This window comes from Globicephala melas, chromosome 6 (genome assembly GCF_963455315.2).
Source record: "Globicephala melas chromosome 6, mGloMel1.2, whole genome shotgun sequence".
NCBI lineage: Eukaryota > Metazoa > Chordata > Mammalia > Artiodactyla > Delphinidae > Globicephala > Globicephala melas.
Genome location: NC_083319.1, coordinates 56,867,503 through 56,892,117, shown reverse-complemented (window position 1 = coordinate 56,892,117; position 24,615 = coordinate 56,867,503). Strand labels below are relative to the sequence as shown.

Here is a 24,615-nt window from a genome sequence, read left to right as displayed (position 1 = left end):
TATAATTCAACAGGACTTTTGGTGACTGCTGGGGTTCACACTAAGTCATGAATTGTAGCGTATTCTGCAGTCACGCAAATGGGTTCTCTGTTACTTTTTTGTAAGTGTATATATTGTGCAGAAATCTTTCTCTTAAAAACAGCAGCTACAATAATTCATCTTCAAATATTCCCAAGCAGCCAGCTTCTGAGGCATTTCTTATGGTGTATATAAAGTCAGCCACTGTATTCTTTAGGTGGAACAAAGAGGTTATTTCATGACTGGTTGAGGATGACTTCTGCAATCAGTGACAAAGGTACTCAGTAACTGACCAAAATGGCTTCTTTATAGGATGCAATTCACTTATAATCTTATGCTTAAATTTTATGCTTAAAAAGTGCTGTGCTTTCCACCTGTGACTATTGGCGTTGCATATCATTCTGCAAAATCATCTGGAGGAGCAGGCCATCCATGTTCCTGCTTCATCATAGGTAGACATATCTGCAGTTATATTTCTAAAATCTAGTGGAAGTTTCCAAGTGTCCCTTAGGATTTATTTTGTGTGATAGTCCAATAAAAATTTGTTCCAAAGATCTCAAAGTTTAACCTTTCCAGATAGAACTAAATTGTAATATTTCTTAATCTTAACCTTTGCTCAGTGCTCTTAGCAAAGGTAAAGATAAAATGATAAAAATCTTTGAGGTTTATTTTGTCCTTCTTGCTCTAATCTTAGCAAAAGAGCTGAACTATCACTCTAGCTCTGTCATGCCATCTTCAAATTCCACCCCCCCTTTAATTAATTTTTTTGCCAAATTTACATTGAATAGCTGCCCTGAAATCCCACACTTACGATGATACACTGACACTAATAGGGTCTAGGTTTAAATCATTACAAAACTGTTGAATCCCATCAACTCCAATTTATTTTCACCTCGCGGACCTTTGTACTTGCTATACAGTTGTTCTAGCTTCGTCTAGTCTACTGGATTTCTCGTGGATTCTTTGTAGAATGAGTCTGGGTTTTGGAAGAAGTTGCTAGTTCTCACTCATTCAGTGTTAAACAGTACAATATGTCACAGTTTTTTCACCAGCCTGAGTAAATGCCATGACTGGGGGCCTTGTTTTTCTCAGACAGTTTAAACTTATGCCTACCTGGCACTTCTAAATGGGTCTGAGGCTCCCCATTCACTGGCATCACTGTGGCTGGCTCTGCAGGTCCAGGCCACTAGCCACTTCATTTTAAATAGATGTCAGAAGACCACTATCCTAGCTGCCCCTCCGCAGGTAGTACTTTTCTGATGGGTTCTCAGTCTGGGTTATGCATATAAGCAGTTACTTTTCATAATACTTTTCCACCAACAGGTGGCACTAATAATTCCCCTTATTTCCATAGTACCCCAGGAATAAGACTTGTGTGGCATTTAGAACATATCTTTTGTACTTTTTTGAGTTGAAACATGGCTGATTTTTAAGAGTATCTAAGGCAGAAAACACCCAGCATTCCTGATCAAGTCTTTAGCATGTTGCCTTTCTCCTGGATTACTGGCTTCTAGCTCCAGTCTCTTCTTTCACTCCTAGTCTAAACACCTTGGTTGGTCTTCCAACAAAACAAGATGAGTAGAAGTCATGAGAAAAACACAGAGAGAAATACAAAATCCATATGCTGAAGTCCCTTTCCATCGGAGAAAGGATGACATTAATGTTGATTGTCTGGACTGGAGAAGAACTCAATTTTGAACAAATTGACTAAATATTTCTTGCAGAGTTACTCCATGCATAGTACTATTCTATATATTCCCTGTGAATGTATAGAACTCTAATACCTAAGATCCTAGTCTCAAAGCCTATACCCTAATTGAGATAAAATAGGCACACGAAGTACATGTGAAATCTGTAATAATTTTCAGTGTACAGTGTATGAATAGGATGGTATTATCAGAAGAACAAGTAGAGTAAAATACTACGCGAGTTTGGAGGAGGTAAAGAATAATTCAGTCAGTCAGTCAGTCAGTCAATCAGTATTTATTGAACACCCCCTATGTCAGTGTTCTTGGCATAGAGAATACAATGTTGATAAAGACAGATAAGATTTCTGCCTTCAGGGAAGGCCTCTCTGAGGAGGTGACACTTGAGCTGAGGCCTAAATACTGAGAAGAAGATAGATATTTGAAGAACTAGAGGAGGAGCTTTCCAAGCAGAAGGAACATTTAGTGAAAAGCCCCAAGGCAGACATTGGCTTGATGTGTTTCAGGGAAGGAAGAAGTCTTGGGTGGCTGGAGGATAGTGAACAAGGAGAGGATGGCAGAAGACATGGGTGTAGAGGTGGGTGGAAGTCGCAGATCATGTGGGGGATTTGTAGGCCATGGTGAAGAACTGGATTTGTGACTTTGGGGAAGGCTTTATGGAAGAGGCAGAACTTGAGTTGGGACAGTTGAAGAATGGTGGATTTGGCTTGTTGGAGGGAAAGGAGAGGGTGATAGAGGTTGAGGTTGTGGAAGTGCTCATTCAAATGCTGTGGTAGCCCATCCTCTGCCCATCCTGTGTCACAGAGTGATGAGGGTTGCTGCCTGAAGATGGTGATGATGATGATGATGACGTCGATGATAGTGATGACAGTTGCCAGCACTTAATGAGTGTTTACCTAGTGCCAGGCACTGTGAAAAGCCCTTTACCATGGATCATCTCATGTCTTATATCTGCCCTTCGAGTTGGGTGCAATTATTATGCACATTTCAGAGATGAGAACACAGAGAGGCTAAGTAAATAGTGGTGTAAGTGGTTTGCTAAAACGTGGCATATTCATTTTCCTGTTCTCAAAATAAAGAACATCAAATGAGCTAGAACTTGTTTTTCAGAAGCCAGGAAGACAGAAGCCGAGTATTTGCCTCCCTGCCTGGAAGAGAGAGGAGAGGCAAAGCTCACTCAGTGTGGGTGATGAGGAAATGGGTGCCCCAGGTCTTATGGGGACAGGCCTACTACATGGAGCTAAACCTCCTAGTTCTGTCAGTCAGACAAGGGTTCTGTGAAGGAAAGCCAGCATTTGCTCCCATGATTCTCAATCCTTTGGGAAGCACAGAGTGCTCAGAGGAGCCTCACTGCTTACAAGTGAAGCACGAGGCCCCTTAAGACGGGCCAACTTGTATCAATGTCTCCGGCTGTCACTGTTGGCCGGTTGGGCATGTAATATTCTGACTCAGTTTCTTCATGTGCAAAATGAGGACAATGGTACCTACCTTATGGGGGGTATTAGGAGGATTAAGATGATGTAAAATGCTTGGTGGTGACAACAACGTTTCCCATTTACCTGTGTTTACTCCGTGCACAGCCTGGTAAAGAGGAAGTGCTTAATTAATGGAGCAGTTTATACTTATTATTATTATTCCCTAACTCATCTAGTCTCTTCTGTTGCTCTGTGACACCCACACTGGGGAAATCACCACTTTCCTTCCTTTCCTCCAGCCAGGCTCTACTCCCTGCACACCCAGATGTTTCCCTGTTCTCTGTCCTTTTCTCCTGCTGAGCCCTAAATCGTCAATTCGGCCGTCTCCTGACACCAAACCATCAATGCCCCTATGCTAGTTTGCAGATATTTCAAATTCAACTGGTTCCATCCCAGTGTTCTCTCAAAAAATGTTTTCCAATGCTCAAAATTTTAGCTTTTAGTTTAGAAATTAAACAGTTTATCTAATTTATTCTCAAGCCTTGTGGTTTTTTAGAGTATGATCTCAATATTACGGAGTGACCAGAAGCGATGAATGCCAAAACCACTGCACCTTCCACAGAGTCAAAAGATGGTGTAATTTTGTGAAATGGAGGAAATATGCATTTTGAATGGGATTAAAAAAACCTATTACTCACTTCCTTTCCTTCCTGCAGAGAGTACTGAGAACATTAAGTAACAGTTTATGACTGACTCAGCATCCCTCCCTGGAATGTTAGTCATTAAGTGTTCTCTAAAAGTAGTGTCTTCAAGGACTGCTGAGATGGGGATGGCCAGCCTCTAGCAGCCATGAGCATTAGGGCTTGGGAAAGCCAACCCTGAGGCTGTCAGGACTGGTGCCACACTCCAAGTGTACAGTTCCTTTGGGGTAATCTGATCATTGACTGAACATTTGGTGATGTTAAGAAATTATTGTTCATTGTTTTAGATGTAATAATTAGTTATCTTTTGTATTTATTCATTCATTCATTTATTTATTTATGCATGCATGCCTGCATGCATGCACACTGCGCCATGCAACATGTGGGATCTTAGTTCCCCAACCAGGATCAAACCCGTGCCCAGTGCAGTGGAAACGTGGAGTCTTAACCACTGGACCACCAGGGAAGTCCCTACAGTTATCTTTTAAAAATAATTCTTATCTTTGTGGGGTTTTTTTTTTTTTTTTTTTTTTTGCGGTACGTGGGCCTCTCACTGTTGTGGCCTCTCCCGTTGCGGAGCACAGGCTCCGGACGTGCAGGCTCAGTGGCCATGCCTCACGGGCCCAACCGCTCCGTGGCATGTGGGATCTTCCCGGACCGGGGCACGAACCTGTGTCCCCTGCATCGGCAGGCGGACTCTCAACCACTGCGCCACCAGGGAAGCCCAAAAATAATTCTTATCTTTGAAAGATACATATTGAAGATTGAATTGATGAAATTATATGATGCTTGAATTCTGCTTCAAAATAATCTAGTTCAGACTGAGGGATATAGGTGGAAACAAGATTGACCATAATCTGATCATTTTTAAATCTGAATGATAGGTATAATGTGATGGTTCCTTATATTCTTCTCTCTACTTTTCTATAATTTTGGAATTTTCCATAATAAAAATAATTTTTTTAGGTGCATGGGTAAGCTTTAGTGCACAGACCAGGTACTGTTCTGGTTGTTCAAGACTTTAGGCCCATGCAGGGGTCCTAGGTGAGCTTTTAGTGTCACATGTTGGTGAACACACAGCCTGTGCCTGATGAATATTGAATGAGTAAATGAAAGCAGAAAGGCATAAAGCTCTGACCCTTTTCTTCCTGTCTTTGCAGCGGAGCCCAGGGGGAATACGCTGGGCTGGCCACTATCCGAGCCTACTTAGACGGGAAAGGAGAGAGACACAGAACAGTGAGTGTGGACCGTTTGCTCACCGTCGGGGGGTGGGGGGAGGGCAGCAGGTTCAGCTTTAGGGTCCCTTTCATTCTGTGGGACACTCCCTCCAAGTCTTCTTGGAAGAAGCTGGGGAAACATAAAATCAAGAAACAAATGTCTATGAACTGGCTATTACGATCCTTGCCTCCAAGACGTTTCACTGGACCATTTTGAGGGAAAACATTTGGAGATAAAAGGCTTTCTCTCAAAGCCAGTCTGTAAAAGTCAGCCAGTTGGCTGTGGACCTGCTCCCCGCAGGGAGCAAAGGGAGGAAGGGGCAGGAATGTTGCCATTCCAAGCCTCCCTCCTTGGCTCAGCCCTGGACAGAGGGCAGAGACTGAGCTTTCATTCTTCTGTAACTCCTACTGTGCCTGAGCACAGTTCTTGTCATATGTATGCTCAGAAAATATTTATTGAATAAATAAATTCCCTATTAAGTGATTCTCAGCTCTAAGCAACAAAAGAAAACATGGGACGTGGAGCAGAGTTCACGGTTCTGCTTCTTTGTTTGCTTTGGGTGAGAGTCTAGTCTCTAGGGTCCAAACTGCTTTTGGGGGGCCTGTGTGTGGCCAGCAGGTGCTAATGGGCTCACCAGGCCTTCACTAATGCCCAAAGGCAGTGCCTTTAGCAGATGACCTAACAACACAGGCTTCAGATTGTGGCTGAAGGTCTGTGTTCCTGGGACCTTCATTTTGGTGATGGCCACGCTAAACTTGAACTGCATGAGCTGTGGAGGTGGTGTTAGAGGGAGCAGTGGGTAGGAGCCAGGAGCAGGTCGAAGCGTCTGCCCAGCCCAGGAGAGTTAGAGGAAAAGGTGCTGGGGTGGTCTGGCTGCCCACATAAGTGGGGTGCAGTGGGTGGTAGTCCAATCTTAGTCCATTCCTGGTTTTATTAAAGCTGGAAGATTGTTTATGGCCAGTTGCCTGGATTTTGCAGTGAAGAATTTAAATACTATTTCACTTCCCTTTCACAAAAGGGGAGAAAAAAAATTTTCTCCCACCTTCCCTTGCTTATCCATCCTGATTACACAGGTGTGTTTTCCCAGGCCTTCGTCCTGGTTGGGGAATAGAATTGATTTGCAAAGACCTTTCGGAAAACAGGACATTTATTACTTGAATAAGTTATTGAAGACTGGCCACATGCAAGGTACTGTGTGTGCCAGTCCGGAGAGAGATCAAGCGATAAATCAGACAGATACAGTCCCTGATATTTCAACTTTTTTTTTTCCCCTTGGGTGTTGAATTCTTTAACTTTCTAAGAAGGGTTAGTTTGGAATTACAATTGTTCTTTGGACCTCAGAATCTCAGCCCTGTCATAGAGTCAGAAAGGAAACACTGGGACTCCAGTGAGAGGATGCCAGATGACTGACATTTAAAGTTGCTTTCTCTATTTTTCCTCCGTGGCTTCCATGTACTCAGTAGGCCCTGGAACTTCCCATTGTTATGTTCTTTAACCATGAGGTGTCTGGGACTCCTGGGGAGGGAGCCATTCATCCTGTGTAACCATCTTCATGTCGCTCCTGCTTTATGGAGAGGCCGCCGAGATCTACACTGTGGTGCTTGTGGAAGGCCAGTGAGCAGCTAGCGAGAAAAGGCCAGCTAAACCTCGGGTGTGTCCACTCTGTGATACTTCCCATCCCTCCTGGGTTCCCTGCTCTTTAGTCTGACACCCGGAGCTATCTGTGAATGTCTAGGAGTTGGGGACCAAACCAGAAAGGTCAAGGTAAAAGGATGAGAGACGTTTTGATTGGGCCTGGGCAGAGTTCTTCTGTGACTCATGGATTCTTTTTAGCTCCTTTTCCTTCTTTGTTTTTTCCAGTCCTCCCTTCTCTCTCAGTCCCCTTGTGTGTGACTTTTCTTCTGGCACCACTGTTCACACTAGCATCACTGAAATGTTGGGAGAGGTTATTCCACTGAAGGACAGAGAGGAGTGGGATGCTGCATTTTGGGGGGTGGGTGAGGGGAGGCAGGGAGGGCTACCCAGTCACTGAGCTTGTAGAAATACAGAACTCTTAAGTTTGGAAATGTTGGCATCCTTTCTAGATTAAAGATTTTAAGTAAACCTGACTTTTTTAGTTAGAGAAAAAGAAAATGACTTATTATTCAAATAATCAGGGAGGACTTTTCAGCATCAGAGATGTCTAAGACAGCTGTTTCCATACAACAGACTCTAATGGAATCTAGTAAAATATATCCTTTTGAAAAAAGAATGTGGGGAAGTCATGTGCTACAGAACCTCCCAGGTTCCTGATGATTCTCTTATTTCAAGCTGTTTTGGAAGTTATTTTCACATTTACTCTTAGGTTAAATTTCAGAGGTTCCTAAAATGCAATGGCCAAGTTCTTGATTTACCAGTTTAACTTGAGAGAATACAAATTATTTAACAAACACTTATCTAGAAATTACCCTGTGCCAGGCACTGTCCTAAACACTTTATGATTATTAACTCAATTTGCCTGTCAAATACTAACTCAGGTTTGTGGATCAGAGGCTGAATTTCCTATACAAAGGGAAAACGCTGACCAAAGAACTCCCCAAAAAACAAAAAAAACCCACCGCCAAAAAACACCCCCCAAACCTGTATGTGTTTTTCTTTTCTCAGCTGCCTGAGGCAAAGGAGTGGCCTTTTGTTTTTCGATTTTACCTGTGGTAAGAAATTGATTTCCCTTGCAAAGTAGCCCTCCTCCTTAATCTGTCACTCATTCAGCAAGTCTTTTTTTTTTAATAGATTTATTTTATTTATTTATTCATTTGTTTTTTGGCTGCGTTGGTACTTCCGTTGCTGTGTGCTGGCTTTCTCTGGTTGTCGCGAGTGGGGGCTACTTTTCGTTGCAGTGAGTGGCTTCTCATTGCGGTGACTTGTTGCGGAGCACAGGCTCTAGGTGCGCAGGCTTCAGTAGTTGTGGTACACGGGCTTCAGTAGTTGTGGCTCGTGGGCTTAGTTGCTCCGCGGCATGTGGGATCTTACCAGAGCAGGGCTTGAACCCGTGTTCCCTGCATTGGCAGATGGATTCTTAACCACTGCACCACCAGGGAAGCCCCCAGCAAGAGTTTGAGGATGAGCTATGTTGGGTCTGTACCAGGTGCATTGGGGGGTTAGAAAAACACAGCATCCACCTAAACACTAACCAAAGAGGGTTAGTGTTGATAAAATATCAAATCTGGGTCCTGTTATTTCCAAGTCCTTTGCAACACCACAATTTTTAAAGTGAGGATCCACATAGAAAATCAGAAACATCTAACAGCAAGAAATTCCTGACAAAACCACTGAGACCTTTTCTTTCCGCTAATCCTTATATCAGGATGTGTATTAGTTTTCCATGGCTACTGTGACAAATTACTACAAATTTAGTGGCTTAGAACAACACAGGTTTATTTTCTTATAGTTATGGAGGCTAGAAGTCTGAAATTGGTTTCACTTGGCTAAAGTCAGTGTGTTGGCAGGGCTCGTTCCTTCTGGAGGATCCAGGAGAGAATCTGTTTCTTTGCCTTTCCTAGTTTCTGGAGGCCTCCTATATTCCTTGACTCATGGCCCCTTCCTGCCATCACTCCAACCCCTTGTTCAGTTATCACATCTTCTACCTCCTCTGTAGTCAAAGCTTCCCCTGGTTCCTTATGATGAGAACACTTGTGAATGCATTTAGGGTCCAACCTATAATCCAGATTTCAAGATCCCATCTCGAGATCCTCAATTTCTCACCTCAAGATCCTTAATTTAATCACACCAGCAAAATCCCTTTTGCCAAATAAAGTCACATTCGTAGACTCTGGGATTAGAATGTGGACACATTTGGATGCTATTCAGTGTATCGCAAGATGAGTGACATTTTTAGCTTGGATGTTTTTGTTGCCTCGTAACTTCTCTGGTATGAATTCTTCATTGAGGCCTTTAACAAATATTTTATATTCACTTTTAAATATTCACCTTTCCCTTCCTTGATCAGTGTTCTGCCCAGAAGGTATCCTTTTATCCAAAGATCCTTTGGTAGAATAAAAATATCTCGTGAGAAAGGAAAAATAACTCCAGCTTTGGTCCTGAGAAATTAAAGAATTTAATACAAAAGGGAAACAGTTAAACAAGAAAAAGGATTTGAGGACAACACAGCATAATCAGCATGAGACCAGTAACCATTCAAAAGAGGCACTAACTCCCTGTCTGCAGAAGAACAACAAAGTAATTTCATGTTTGCCTCTGTTTGTAGTTCTCTTTGGATCACATGCATTTTGCTTAAGTAGATGGCTTTGCTGTTTTTGAGGAAACGGCTGTAAGCTAAATTTCCCCTTCATAAGCCCATTTTTATGATGCCCATCCATTTCTCTTCAAGGGGTGTCAGTATTGGTTCTGGGATTAAAAAAAATGAAAAACAGGATGGTTTTCAGGGTTAGTATTGCTTCTTCTTGTTGCTTTCTGTTGGAGGAAACTCCATGAGGCCCTTTCCTGTAGTGGGGCACCATCAGATCTTACAGAGCACCTGTGTTCACATGATTTGGGGGCAGGAAATGAAAATGATTTAAATTTGGGATTTTTTTTTTTTTTTTTTTTTTTTGCGGTACGCGGGCCTCTCACTGTTGTGGCCTCTCCCATTGTGGAGCACAGGCTCCGGACGCACAGGCTCAGCGGCCATGGCTCATGGGCCCAGCCACACTGCAGCATGTGGGATCCTCCCGGACCGGGGCACGAACCCGTGTCCCCTGCATCGGCAGGTGGACTCTCAACCGCTGCACCACCAGGGAAGCCCTAAATCTGGGAATTTTAACGTTGTGCGTGCCTACCATCCGCCTTCCATAAGAATTCAGCACATCTTTAAGCTCTGGCTTAGGTTCTAGCTCTTGAAATACTCTTTTTTTTTTTTTTTTTGAAATACTTTCTCTTGATCTCTTCAACTTGAAGTGGCACCCCGTTATTCTGAGTTCCTTTGGTACCTGTGGGCTCTAGACATTTTTTTTAAAGAATTTTTATTTCCCCAATTATACTGACAACGACAAGATGCTTTGGAAAGAGAGGAACGGCTTCCTCAGATAAGGGAGGAGGAAATGTTTCCACTGGCCGAGGAGACTAGGTTGAGGTGATGTAGTCCCTGTTTAAAGGGTCCTTTTATTTATTTATTTATTTTTATATTTTAATCTGACCGCACCGCCCAGCATGTGGGATCTTAGTTCCCCAACCAGGGATCGAACCCGCGTCCCCTGCATTGGAAGCGCGGAGTCTTAGCCACTGGACCTCCCGGGAAGTCCTTCTAGACATTTATTTATATGGATGCCAGCCTTGTCAGTGAATGCAGTGTGTGAGCACAGGGCAGGGGCTGATCGGCATTTGTGCTTAGTTATGATTCTCATGGCAACTAACAATTCATTGCACAGAGTAAGCATCCAATAATGAAGTAGTCATTGGTGTGTTGGCACTGGGAGGCCTTGGAATATGTCGACTATTACTTCTTCTGGTCTCAGTAGAGCCAAGCAGAGCACTGGAGCTGTGATGTGTGCATTTGAGTCCTAGAGTTTAACTTCCAATCTCATGTTCTTGTAAGGTGCTTTCTATATATTATAGCTGAGACAAGGTTAGAATAAGTCTAGGCCTGTTTTTGGTGTTGCTGGGATAAGGGAGGAGAGTATTAATATTCTGAAAGTCTTTAGGGAACAGTATTTGGGGGTTCAGTGTAAACTCCTGTTGGACATTGTTTTGCAGTACAGTACTAATGAAATAGTAGTAAACTTTAAGGCACTACTGGTCAATTTAAATAGAGCATGTGGCACCTACTGAATTTATGCTCCAAGTATTTTGTAGGACTTTTCTGTCATTATGAATAGCCTGGTGATTTTTCTCTCCTTCCTTCCTTTCATTCCATTCCTAAGGTTTGCCTCATTCCAAAATCCGCACATGGAACCAATCCTGCAAGTGCACACATGGCAGGCATGAAGATTCAGCCTGTGGAGGTGGATAAATACGGGAATATCGATGCAGCTCACCTCAAGGCTATGGTACTCATCTTCCACTTAACAGATGGGGGAGGTCTGGGTTGGAAAGAAGATGTGGGGATCAGGGATGGTTTATCTTCTTTTGCATTCTAATTAAAAGACTGCAGTTCCTCCTCTGAATGAGTCTAGGGGGAATGGCATAAAATCAGACAACCTAGCCGACTCTATAAGAAAAATAAAAGCAAGAGTCACATTTCTGGTCCAGAGTAAAGCTGACCACAGTCTATTTTACCTCTTCCTTCTCTAACAGGGAGAAAGTCCTTTACGCTGAAACCCCCTCATCTAATGTGTGCATGTGTAAGAAACTGAATTATTCATGGTGGTAGTAAGGATACTCCTTGCAGGATCTACCTGCCTCCTTCTGCCCAACCTTCCCCTCCTTCCCCCATTAACAGTCACACTGGCAGTCACTGGTATTCTCAATCTTTGTGTTGGGAATTAAAACATAAATGTAGATTTTGCAGATGCTTGTGATGGGCCCAGCCGTTACCTGCTGAATTTCAGGCAATATTCCATCTTCCTTCTTCCAGCACCAATCCCCACTCCCAACCTCCCAACCTCCAGGAAGAGGTTGCCTAGCAACTGTATCTGCTTTCCACTGGTGGACTGGAGGCTGCATCTTAAGAGGGAAGGAAATCACTTGAATAGCAATGTGATTTTGTCGGGGTTATTAGGTATGGAGACTGAGAACTTCATGTAACTACCTCAAAGGGAAGATGAAAACACACAACGCTGCTCACCTCTCGTACCCACCCTCCTGCTTCCATAGCTCCATAAAGTTTTTACTGATAAATATTCTGGGTCAGTAGTTATAATTATTAAGGCTCTCCAAAATAGGATATGACCTTAAATTTTTGTTTTTTCATTTCCACATGAGCCTGTTCACTGACTTGCTGGTCAAAAAAACAGGAACATGCCTTTTATATATGCTTGCCTTCTGTCAAAAGGAAAAACGGTGGAGTTTTTTTTTTAATCAGAGCAGAACACTCCTAGTGGGAATTCTAATTTCAGTAGAATGGGAGGGAAAGGGGATAAGGGTGGATATGGCAAGATGAGCAGAGAGAGATTAACTGTGAGAATCAACTTGTCTGGAACCGAAAAGATCTGAAATAATTATTGAGATGATTTGAACCAAAGGAAAACCACTTTAGAGAGTTGAGCCCAAAATACCCAAAAATCTTCTGAACAGTTTTTTGGTTTTGACAATGGAGACCTGTCCTGAAGGGATCTTGTTATTTCTTTGGAATGATTTACAAAGGGGGTAATGGCTGTGGATCTTCTATTAGCGTCATCCTACATTGAGACAGTTCCAGAAATGAAAAGAACAAGTCTTCGTCTTTCTTAATCCTTTAAAATAAAAAGCGAGGGATTGGCTAAGAAAGAAACATTCCCTCTCATTGTCTCCCTCTGCCCTTTTTTAATCTTTCAGGTAGATAAACACAAGGAGAACCTGGCAGCAATCATGATTACGTACCCATCCACCAATGGAGTGTTTGAAGAGAACATCGGAGATGTGTGTGACCTGATCCATCAACACGGAGGACAGGTCTACCTGGACGGAGCAAATATGAATGCTCAGGTGGGCAGTGTGAGAGGGCTCCCTGAGAAAATGGTTAAGTACAAAAAAAAAAAAATTCATTTTCTTTGATTTCTTGCCAGTTGTCTTAAAACATGACACTGAATTCAGAACAGAGACTGACTTTTTCTATATTGCCAAATCAAACAAAGTATGTACCACAATTTCACTGAGATTACAGACCCTAAGGAGGTCACGGGCGATGCTGAGGAGGAGGTAAAAAGGTTGAAGGGAAGCAGGGAGTGAGCTGAATGTCCTTAGCTTGTCACAGGGTGTTATCCCTCTGGGGGTACTAAAGGCAATGAGGTCACCTGACTCCCTTCCTGAGGGAATTTAGACCCAAGTTTTGGCCACTGGTGGCTGTTGGTCTCCCATGGCCTTGGACTAGCTTCAGCTTCCTCAGTGTGAAACAGCTGAATAGCTCTGTCCCCGAAGGGCTGATCCTGACTTCTTGGCAGGGCTGCGGGGGTGTGGTGGTGGTCTGTGTGATGTGTACCTTTGAGGAAATGCGTTAGGGAGACTGGAGGACAGGGACTTGTCATCTTTTTAAGAGTCTTCTCAGCTTCCTCCTCTCCTTTTTTTTAAAAAATAAATTTATTTATTTATTTTGGGCTGCATTGGGTCTTCGTTGCTGCGCACTGGCTTTCTCTAGTTGCGGCGAGCGGGGGCTACTCTTTGTTGCTGTGCACGGGCTTCTCATTGCAGTGGCTTCTCTTTGTTGCGGAGTACGGGCTCTAGGCGCACGGGCTTCAGTAGTTGTGGCTTGCGGGCTCTAGAGCGCAGGCTTAGTAGTTGTAGTGCACAGGCTTAGTTGCTCTGTGGCATGTGGAATCTTCCCAGACAAGGGCTGGAACCCGTATCCCCTGCATTGGCAGGTGGATTCTTAACCACTGCGCCACCAGGGAAGTCCCTTCCTTTAAAAAAAAAGTTTTTTTAACCATTTCAGACTCTCTGCTTTTCTTTGCTCCTGTCTGATTTCTTTTGAGTAGTCCAGGGATTCTATTGCTTCAGTAGCATAAATGGATTCTTTATCTTTGACCACATTCACAATTAGTCCAAATGCCAAAGTGGCAGGAACACCCATTGAATGTTGTGGCCGGTACCAGGATGGTCCAGGAAAGCTGTCAGCCTCCCTTTCTCTCCCTCGGCTCAGTATTCTCTCCAACAGCCTTCCAGCCCTTTATAGCCACGTGCCCTAAGGGGCCCTTTGGTAAAGTGCATGATACCCAAAGCAGGGGTGCTAGAAATTGCCTGTTTCAATAGCAGGGAGGTACTATCCTTTCTTGCGCTAGGGGTACTTCCTCTTCTCCCTCTTGGGGTGAATACTTAGGAATTGACTGTATATTCAAATCTGTATTTTAAAATCTAAATTAGGCTAAAAAGTCAGTTGCTGTTTCCATAGAAACCACAAGCCACGCTGCCTGTGGGATGCCAGGTTTTGGTTGCAGTATTTTTTTTTTTTAACATCTTTATTGGAGTATAATTGCTTTACAATGTTGTGTTAGTTTCTGCTGTATAACAAAGTGAATCAGCTATATATATACATCTATCCCCATATCCCCCCCCACCTCTTGTGTCTCCCTCCCCCCTCCCTATACCACCCGTCTAGGTGGTCACAGAGCACAGAGCTGACCTCCCTGTGCTATGCAGCTGCTTCCCACTAGCTATCTGTTTTACATTTGGAAGTGTATATATGTCAATACTACTCTCTCACTTTGTCCCAGCTTACCCTTCCCCTTCCCCGTGTCCTCAAGTTCATTCTCTACGTCTGCATCTTTATTCCTGTCCTGCCCCTAGGTTCATCAGAACCATGTTTTTGTTTGTTTTTTTTTAAGATTCCATATAAATGTGTTAGCACACGGTATTTGTTTTTCTCTTTCTGACTTACTTCACACGGTATGACAGACTCTAGGTCCATGCACCTCACTACAAATAGTTGAATTTCGTTTCTTTTTATGGCTGAGTAATATTCCGTTGTATATATGTGCCACATCTTCTTTATTCATTCATCTGTTGACAGACACTTAGGTTGTTTCCATGTCCTGGCTATTGTAAATAGTGCTGCAATGAACGTTGTGGTACATGTCTCTTTTTTTTTTTTTTTTTTGTGGTACGCGGGCCTCTTACTGCTATGGCCTCTCCCGTTGCGGAGCACAGGCTCCAGACGCGCAGGCCCAGTGGCCATGGCTCACGGGCCCAGCCGCTCCACGGCATGTGGGATCCTCCTGGACCGGGGCACGAACCCGTGTCCCCTGCATCGGCAGGCGGACTCTCAACCACTGCGCCACCAGGGAAGCCCCATACCTCTTTTTGAATTATGGTTTTCTCAGGGTATATGCCCAGTAGTGGGATTGCTGGGTCATATGGTGGTTCTATTTGTAGTTTTTTAAGGAACCTCCATACTGTTCTCCATAGTGGCTGTATCAATTTACATTCCCACCAACAGTGCAAGAGGGTTCCCTTTTCTCTACACCCTCTCCAGCATTTATTGTTTGTAGATTTTTTGATGATGGCCATTCTGACTGGTGTGAGGTGATACCTCATTGTAGTTTTGATTTGCATTTCTCTAATAGTTAGTGATGTTGAGCATCCTTTCATGTGTTTGTTGGCAATCTGTATATCTTCTTTGGAGAAATGTCTGTTTAGGTCTTCTGCCCATTTTTGGAATGGATTGTTTGTTTTTTTTGACATTGAGCTGCATGAGCTGCTTGTATACTTTGGAGATTAATCCTTTGTCCGTTGCTTTGTTTACAAATATTTTCTCCCATTCTGAGGGCTGTCTTTTCGTCTTGTTTATGATTTCCTTTGCTGTGCAAAAGCTTTTAAGTTTTATTGGGTCCCATTTGTTTATTTCTGTGTTTATTTCCATTTCACTAGGAGGTGGGTCAAAAAGGATGTTGCTGTGATTGATGTCATAGAGTGTTCTGCCTATGTTTTCCCCTAAGAGTTTTATAGTGTCTGGCCTTAAATTTAGGTCTTTAATCCATTTTGAGTTTATTTTTGTATACAGTGTTAGGGAGTGTTCTCATATCATTCTTTTACATGTAGCTATCCAGTTTTCCCAGCACCACTTATTGAAGAGACTGTCTTTCCTCCATTGTATATTCTTGCCTCCTTTATCAAAGATAAGGTGATCATATGTGTGTGGGTTTATCTCTGGGCTTTCTATCCTGTTCCATTGATCTATATTTCTGGTTTTGTGCCAGTACTATACTGTCTTGATGACTGTAGCTTTATAATATAGTCTGAAGTCAGGGAGCCTGATTCCTCCAGCCCCGTTTTTCCTTCTCAAGATTGCTTTGGCTCTTCGGGGTCTTTTGTGTTTCCATACAAATTGTGAAATTTTTTGTTCTAGTTCTGTGGAAAATGCCAGTGGTAGTTTGATAGGGATTACATTGAATCTGTAGATTGCTTTGGGTAGTATAGTCATTTTCACAATGTTGATTCTTCCAATCAAGAACATGGTATATCTCTCCATCTCTTTCTATGTCTTTAATTTTTTTCATCAGTGTCTTATAATTTTCTGCATACAGGTCTTTTGTCTCCTTAGGTAGGTTTATTCCTAGGCATTTTATTGTTTTCGTTGCAATGGTAAATGGGAGTGTTTCCTTAATTTCTCTTTCAGAATTTTCATCATTAGTGTATAGGAATGCAAGAGATTTCTGTGCATTAATTTTGTATCCTGCTACTTTACCAAATTCATTGATTAGCTCTAGTAGTTTTCTGATAGCATCTTTAGGATTCTCTATGTATAGTGTCATGTCATCTGCAAAGAGTGACAGTTTTTCTTTTCTGATTTGGATTCCTTTTATTTCTTTTTTTTGTTTTCATTGTAACAAATTCAATAAATTTTTTTTTTTAACATATGTTCCCATATCTCTTCCCTCTTGAGTCTCCCTCCCTCCCACCCTCCCTATCCCACCCCTCCAGGCGGTCACAAAGCACCAAGACCGAGCTAATCTCCCTGTGCTATGCGGTTGCTTCCCACTAGCTATCTACCTTACATTTGGTAGTGTATATATGTCCATGCCTCTCTCTCGCTTTGTCCCAGCTTACCCTTCCCCCTCCCCATATCCTCAAGTCCATTCTCTAGTAAGTCTGTGTCTTTATTCCTGTCTTACCCCTAGGTTCTTATGACATTTTTTTTTCTTAAATTCCATATATATGTGTTAGCATACACTATCTGTCTTTCTCTTTCTGACTTACTTCACTCTGTATGACAGACTCTAGGTCCATCCACCTCATTACAAATAGCTCAATTTCGTTTCTTTTTATGGCTTAGTAATATTCCATTGTATATATGTGCCACATCTTCTTTATCCATTCATCCAATGATGGACACTTAGGTTATTTCCATCTCCGGGCTATTGTACATAGAGCTGCAATGAACATTTTGGTACATGACTCTTTTTGAATTATGGTTTTCTCAGGGTATATGCCCAGTAGTGGGATTGCTGGGTTATATGGGAGTTCTACTTGTAGTTTTTTAAGGAAACTCCATACTGTTCTCCATAGTGGCTGTACTAATTCACATTCCCACCAGCAGTGCAAGAGTGTTCCCTTTTCTCCACACCCTCTCCAGCATTTATTGTTTCTAGATTTTTTGATGATGGCCATGCTGACTGGTGTGAAATGATATTTCATCGCAGTTTTGATTTGCATTTCTCTAATGATTAATGATGTTGGGCATTCTTTCATGTGTTTGTTGGCAGTCTGTATATCTTCTTTGGAGAAATGTCTATTTAGGTCTTCTGCCCATTTTTGGATTGGGTTGTTTGTTTTTTTGTTATTGAGCTGCATGAGCTGCTTATAAATTTTGGAAATTAATCCTTTGTCAGTTGCTTCATTTGCAAATATTTTCTCCCGTTCTGAGGGTTGTCTTTTGGTCTTGTTTATGGTTTCCTTTGCTGTGCAAAAGCCTTGAAGTTTCATTAGGTCCCATTTGTTTATTTTTGTTTTTATTTCCATTTCTGTAGGAGGTGGGTCGAAAAGGATCTTGCTGTGATTTATATCATAGAGTGTTCTGCCTATGTTTTCCTCTAAGAGTTTGAGAGTTTCTGGCCTTACATTTAGGTCTTTAATCCATTTTGAGCTTATTTTTGTGTATGGTGTTAGGGAGTGATCTAATCTCATACTTTTACATGTACCTGTCCAGTTTTCCCAGCACCACTTATTGAAGAGGCTGTCCTTTCTCCACTGTACATTCCTGCCTCCTTTATCAAAGATAAGGTGACCTTATGTGCGTGGGTGTATCTCTGGGCTTTCTATCCTGTTCCATTGATCTATCTTTCTGTTTTTGTGCCAGTACCATACTGTCTTGATTACTGTAGCTTTGTCATATAGTCTGAAGTCAGGAAGCCTGATTCCTCCAGCTCCGTTTTTCATTCTCAAGATTGCTTTGGCTATTCGGGGTCTTTTGCGTTTCCATACAAATTGTGAAATTTTTGTTCTAGTTCTGTGAAAAATGCCAGTGGTAGTTTGATAGCGATTGCATTGAATCTAGATTGCTTTGGGTAGTATAGTCATTTTCACAGTGTTGATTATTCCAACCCAAGAACATGGTATATCTCTCCATCTATTTGTATCATCTTTAATTTTTTTCATCAGTGTCTTATAATTTTCTGCATACAGGTCTTTTGTTTCCTTAGGTAGGTTTATTCCTAGATATTTTATTCTTTTTGTTGCAATGGTAAATGGGAGTGTTTTCTTGATTTCACTTTCAGATTTTTCATCATTAGTGTATAGGAATGCCATAGATTTCTGTGCATTAATTTTGTATCCTGCTACTTTACCAAATTCATTGATTAGCTCTAGTAGTTTTCTGGTAGCATCTTTAGGATTCTCTATGCATAGTATCATGTCATCTGCAAACAGTGACAGCTTTACTTCTTCTTTTCCAATTTGGATTCCTTTTATTTCCTTTTCTTCTCTGATTGCTGTGGCTAAAACTTCCAAAACTATGTTGAATAAGAGTGGTGAGAGTGGGCAACCTTGTCTTGTTCCTGATCTTAGTGGAAATGCGTTCAATTTTTCACCATTGAGGACGATGTTGGCTGTGGGTTTGTCATATATGGCCTTTATTATGTTGAGGAAAGTTCCCTCTATGCCTACTTTCTGCAGGGTTTTTATCATAAATGGGTGTTGAATTTTGTCGAAAGCTTTCTCTGCATTTACTGAGATAATCATATGGTTTTTCTCCTTCAATTTGTTAATATGGTTTATCATATTGATTGATTTGTGTATATTGAAGAATCCTTGCATTCCTGGAATAAACCCCACTTGATCATGGTGTATGATCCTTTTCATGTGCTGTTGGATTCTGTTTGCTAGTATTTTGTTGAGGATGTTTGCATCTATGTTCATCAGTGATATTGGCCTGTAGTTTTCTTTTTTTGTGACATCCTTGTCTGGTTTTGGTATCAAGGTGATGGTGGCCTTGTAGAATGAGTTTGGGAGTGTTTTCCGTCTGCTATATTTTGGAAGAGTTTGAGAAGGATAGGTGTTAGCTCTTCTCTAAATGTTTGATAGAATTCGCCTGTGAAGCCATCTGTTCCTGGGCTCTTGTTTGTTGCAAGATTTTTAATCACAGTTTCAGTTTCAGTGCTTGTGATTGGTCTGTTCATAATTTCTATTTCTTCCTGATTCAGTCTTGGCAGTTGTGCATTTCTAAGAATTTGTCCATTCCTTCCAGGTTGTCCATTTTATTGGCATAGAGTTGCTTGTAGTAATCTCTCATGATCTTTTGTATTTCTGCAGTGTCAGTTTTTACTTCTGCTTTTTCATTTCTAATTCTATTGATTTGAGTCTTCTCCTTTTTTTTCTTGATGAGACTGGCTAATGGTTTATCAATTTTGTTTATCTTCTCAAAGAATCAGCTTTTAGTTTTATTGATCTTTGCTATCATTTCCTTCATTTCTTTTTCATTAATTTCTTATCTGATTTTTATGATTTCTTTCCTTCTGCTAACTTTGGGGTTTTCTTGTTCTTCTTTATCTAATTGCTTTAGGTGCAAGGTTAGGTTGTTTATTTGAGATGTTTTCTGTTTCTTAAGGTAGGATTGTATTGCTATAAACTTCCCTCTTAGAACTGCTTTTGCTGCATCCCATAGGTTTTGGGGCATCATGTCTCCATTGTCATTTGTTTCTAGGTATGTTTTTATTTCCTGTTTGATTTCTTCAGTGATCACTTCGTTATTAAGTAGTGTATTGTTTAGCCTCCATGTGTTTGTATTTTTTACAGATCTTTTCCTGTAATTGATATCTAGTCTCATAGCATTGTGGTCAGAGAAGATACTTGATACAGTTTCAATTTTCTTAAATTTACTACGGCTTGATTTGTGACCGAAGATATGATCTATCCTGGAGAATGTTCCATGAGCACTTGAGAAAAATGTGTATTCTGTTGTTTTTGGATGGAATGTCCTATAAATATCAATTAAGTCCATCTGGTTTAACGTAACATTTAAAGCTTGTGTTTCCTTATTTATTTTCATTTTGGATTATCTGTCCGTTGGTGAAAGTGGGGTGTTAAAGTCCCCTACTGTGAGTGTGTTACTGTCAATTTCCCCTTTTATGGCTGTTAGTATTTGCCTTATGTATTGAGGTGCTCCTATGTTGGGTGCATAAATATTTACAATTGTTATATCTTCTTCTTGGATCAATCCCTTGATCAGTATGTAGTGTCCTTCTATGTCTCTTCTAATAGTTTTTATTTTCAAGTCTATTTTGTCTGATATGAGAATTGCTACTCTAGCTTTGTTTTGATTTCCATTTGCATGGAATATCTTTTTCCATCCCCTCACTTTCAGTCTGTATGTGTCCCTAGGTCTGAAGTGGGTCTCTTGTAGACAGCATATATACAGGTCTTGTTTTTGTATCCATTCAGCCAGTCTATGTCTTTTGGTTGGAGCATTAAACCATTTATATTTAAGGTAATTATCGATATGTATGTTCCTATTACCATTTTCTTAATTGTGTTGGGTTTGTTATTGTAGGTATTTTTCTTCTCCTGTGTTTCCTGCCTAGAGAAGTTCCTTTAGCATTTGTTGTAAAGCTGGTTTGGTGGTGCTGAATTCTCTTAGCTTTTGCTTGTCTGTAAAAGTTTTAATTTCTCTGTCGAATCTGAATGAGATCCTTGCTAGGTAGAGTAATGTTGGTTTTAGGTTTTTCCCTTTCATCAGTTTAAATATGTCCTGCCACTCCCTTCTGGCTTGCAGATTTCTGCTGAAAGATCAGCTGTTAACCTTATGGGGATTCCCTTGTATGTTTTTTTTTTTAATTTTCCCTTGCTGCTTGTAATGTTTTTTCTTTGTATTTAATTTTTGACAGTTTGATTAATATGTGTCTTGGTGTGTTTCTCCTTGTATTTTTCCTGTATGGGACTCTGTGCTTCCTGGCCTTGATTGACTATTTCCTTTTCCATGTTAGGGAAGTTTTCAACTATAATGTCTTCAGTTATTTTCTCAGTCCCTTTCTTTTTCTCTTTTTCTGGGACCCCTATAATTCGAATGTTGGTGTGTTTAATGTTGTCCCAGAGGTCTCTGAGACTGTCCTGAATTCTTTTCATTCTTTTTCTTTATTCTGCTCTGCAGTAGTTATTTCCACTATTTTATCTTCCAGGTCATTCCTCCGTTCTTCTGCCTCAGTTATTCTGCTATTGATGCCTTCTAGAGAATTTTTAATTTCATTTAGTGTGTTGTTCATCATTGTTTGTTTGCTCTTTAGTTCTTCTGGGTCCTTGTTAAACGGTTCTTGTATTTTCTCCATTCTGTTTCCAAGATTTTGAATCCCCTGTACTATCATTCCTCTGAATTCTTTTTCAGGTAGACTGCCTATTTCCTCTTCATTTGTTTGTTCTGGTGGGTTTTTACCTTGCTCCTTTATCTGCATATTTCTCTGTTTTCTCATTTTGCTTAACTTACTGTGTTTGGGGTCTCCTTTTCGCAGGCTGCAGGTTCATATTTCCCATTGTTTTTGGTGTCTGCCCCCAGTGGGTGAGGTTGGTTCAGTGGCTGGTGTAGGCTTCCTGGTGGAGGGGACTTGTGCCTGTGTTCTGGTGGGTGGGGCTGGATCTTTTCTTTCTGGTGGGCAGGGCCACGTCCGGTAATGTGTCTTGGGGTGTCTGTGAACTTAGTATGATTTTAGGCAGCCTCTTTGCTAATGGGTGGCTTGTGTTCCTGTCTTGCTAGTTCATTGGCATGGGGCATCCAGCACTGGAGCTTGCTGGCTGTTGGGTGGAGCTGGGTCTTAGCACTGAGATGGAGATCTCTGGGAGAGCTGTCGCTGATTGATATTACGTGGGACTGGGAGGTCTCTGGTGTACCAATGTCCTGAGCTCAGCTTTCCCACCTCAGAGGCTCAGGCCTGACACCAGGCCGGAGCACCAAGACCTTGTCAGCCACACCGCAGGTAGGAGACAGCTAAATAGTCAAGTATCTCAGTGGCTTCTTAAATGATGGGAAGATGTGATGCATGAAGGACACCAGCTCAAGTCTCACAGCTTAGTTCTGTGATCTTGGACCAGGCAGTTAACTTGTGTGTGCCTCAGACTTCCTTTTGTGCAGCACCTCCTCGCCCCAGAGGCCCAGTCAGGTGCGAGGGAAGGGCTGTCGCTCACAGGCTGTGCTGGGAGGAAGCCCGGGAGGCTGGTGCAGGACTGTCAGAGCAATCATATGCCTGGCACGGTATTAGATGCTCAAGATACGGGAGTGAACGAGAGAGATGATATACTTTGGCCTCCTGAAGTTTATATCCAGTTGTATTTATATAGAGCAGGGCATATAATTTCCTTGTCTCAATTCTCTCGTCTGTGGAGGGAGAAGAGACAGGCACTGCATCCCACTCACTGTGTTCTTGGGGAAAGCGCTCCGCCTCCTTGGCCTTGGGAGGGCCTCGCACCAGCATGTGTAGGGCGAGGGTGGGGTACCTAGTGCCCAGAGGCCTGCCTCCTTGTGGCATTTGGGAGGTAAAGGGGGGCCACTTTACCTCCCAACGGGAAACTCAGCGCCCCTGTCCGCAGCCGAAGGACCGGCAGTTTAAAGGCCACGGGCACACGGAAGGCGAAGGATGCTGGCGGGGGCGGCCTGATTGCGGTATTAAGTATGTTTCTGTGAACAGCTCCATCTGCCTTTCCTCTCAGGGGGAGCAGCATGGCCGCCTCTCCGGAACACCCCTTCGAGCTGTTGACTTTTGCTTTTGGTTCTTTCCCTTTGTGGTAGGTGGGAATCTGTCGTCCTGGAGACGTTGGGTCTGATGTCTCACACCTAAATCTTCACAAGACCTTCTGCATTCCCCATGGCGGAGGTGGCCCTGGCATGGGGCCCATCGGAGTGTGAGTTCTGGGCCCTGGTTGCAGGATGGCTTTGGAGACTGAGAATCAAAGATGGGTCTCAAACTTTCTGTTCTTCTCATCGAGGTCTTCAAGTGTCAGGATACCTTCACATGTGGCGTGCCTATAAGGGCTGGGTGAGGAGCAGTGAAAGGGGTGCTTTTAGGGTTTGTCTAAGGAGAAACAGACTTAGATTTTGTTAACCACAGTGTGTGACCACACTCAGCTCCCAGTCACGCATAGACAGAGCAGGATTATTAACAGAGTGATGACTAGGGAGCTTTACGGAGCATTATGGCTGAGAACCGGCATATGAGCACCTAGAAGTGCCTCTCAGACTTTAATTTAGACTTCTAAGCAGCTTTTCTTTGTTTCTTCTTAAAATCAGCTGATGGTTACACCTGAGGATCTAACACATAACATGGTGACTATAGTTGAGAACACTATTGTATAATTGAAATTTGCTAAGAGAGTAGAACTTAAACGCCCCTCCCCCCCAAAAAAGGGAATTGGGTGTAAGATGTTGAACACTTTGCAGCCTGAATTCTTATTACATCTGAGATAAGTAAGAAGGAAACAGACCTTATTACTAGAAATAATTGGATGCAGTCAGAACAAGACTAAAGCAGTATCTCGAAGCAGTTGATAACTTTACACCGTGAAGCCAAATCATCTCATGAAAATGGTGCTGAGCCGCCATTTCCTGAGCATCTTCATTTTTCCAGAACTGTGCCAAAGGGGGTCAGTCTTCAGGAATGCTGCGAGCCTGGCCCCTTGCTTTCTTCTTCTTTCCTTTTTGATTACTATTATTTATAGTAAGTGAAGGAGGCCCAGTGCCTCAGCTGTGGGGGAGGCAGGGTGGCTGACGTTCACATGGTGGCCTCTGATGTGTTACCCCATGGGGCTTCTTCTCAGCAGCGTCTTTCTATATCCCTTAGATGCCTTGGGAAAGAGTGTGGGAGCCGGGGCTGGGGGGAGAGGGTGTGTAGGGCTGGGATGTCGCCACATTCTTGTGAGCCCATGGCCCTGCATACTATTCCAGGCTGCTTGTCTCTGCCAGATTCGCCGCCACGGTTCTTGGGTGAGCTGCTGGGATGCTGATGGCTGCTGAGCCATGCCTCCAGCAGAGGAGGAAGGAAGGAACACTTCCTGAACATCTGCCCCTTAGCAGGTGCCGGGTCCCTCCCATGTCAGAGTTCCTCTGCTAGGAACAGAGCTTCCTGAGAGGGCCCAGCACCTGCCTGTTTGGTTAGACTGGATCTTTTTACAGCTTCTAAATTTGTATTAAAAAAAACAATACAGGAAGAAGCATCTTGTCCCTTTTCTGCCTAATCATCCCATCATTTCGGTAAAGCCAAGCGAAGATGCCCAGCCTTTGGGTACCGTCAGCGCGGCCCCATGGGGCTCCAGTTCCATCTTGCCCATTTCGTGGGCTTATATTAAGGTGAGGCCTATGGATGTGTGTTAGAGGGGTGGGGGTGTGTGATGTGTGGGTGGGGAACTGAGACTGCAGACTTGAAAATTGCTGACTTGAGTGGAGAAACCTTCCTAAAGAGATCAGCTAAAACTCATTTTGTCTCTTCTTCATCAGGCTGTTTTCCTTTGGGTTCTCATAGTGGGTTTAACACCAGAGGAACT

At 42.5% G+C, this 24,615-nt stretch overlaps 1 protein-coding gene and 1 pseudogene across 1 annotated transcript in view; one reads left to right on the top strand and one right to left on the bottom strand.

Annotated features, from left to right (window-relative positions):
- Positions 1–24,615, top strand: part of GLDC (glycine decarboxylase) — a 99,160-nt gene that overhangs the window by 57,883 nt on the left and 16,662 nt on the right. The window contains exons 16-20 of the mRNA XM_030877154.2: positions 5,001–5,076; positions 10,953–11,078; positions 12,505–12,654; positions 22,868–22,980; positions 24,280–24,421. Coding sequence (XP_030733014.2) covers positions 5,001–5,076; positions 10,953–11,078; positions 12,505–12,654; positions 22,868–22,980; positions 24,280–24,421 — 607 coding nt within the window. The remainder of the gene's footprint in view (positions 1–5,000; positions 5,077–10,952; positions 11,079–12,504; positions 12,655–22,867; positions 22,981–24,279; positions 24,422–24,615) is intronic.
- On the bottom strand, positions 428–1,174 carry LOC115863898 (DCN1-like protein 2 pseudogene; annotated as a pseudogene).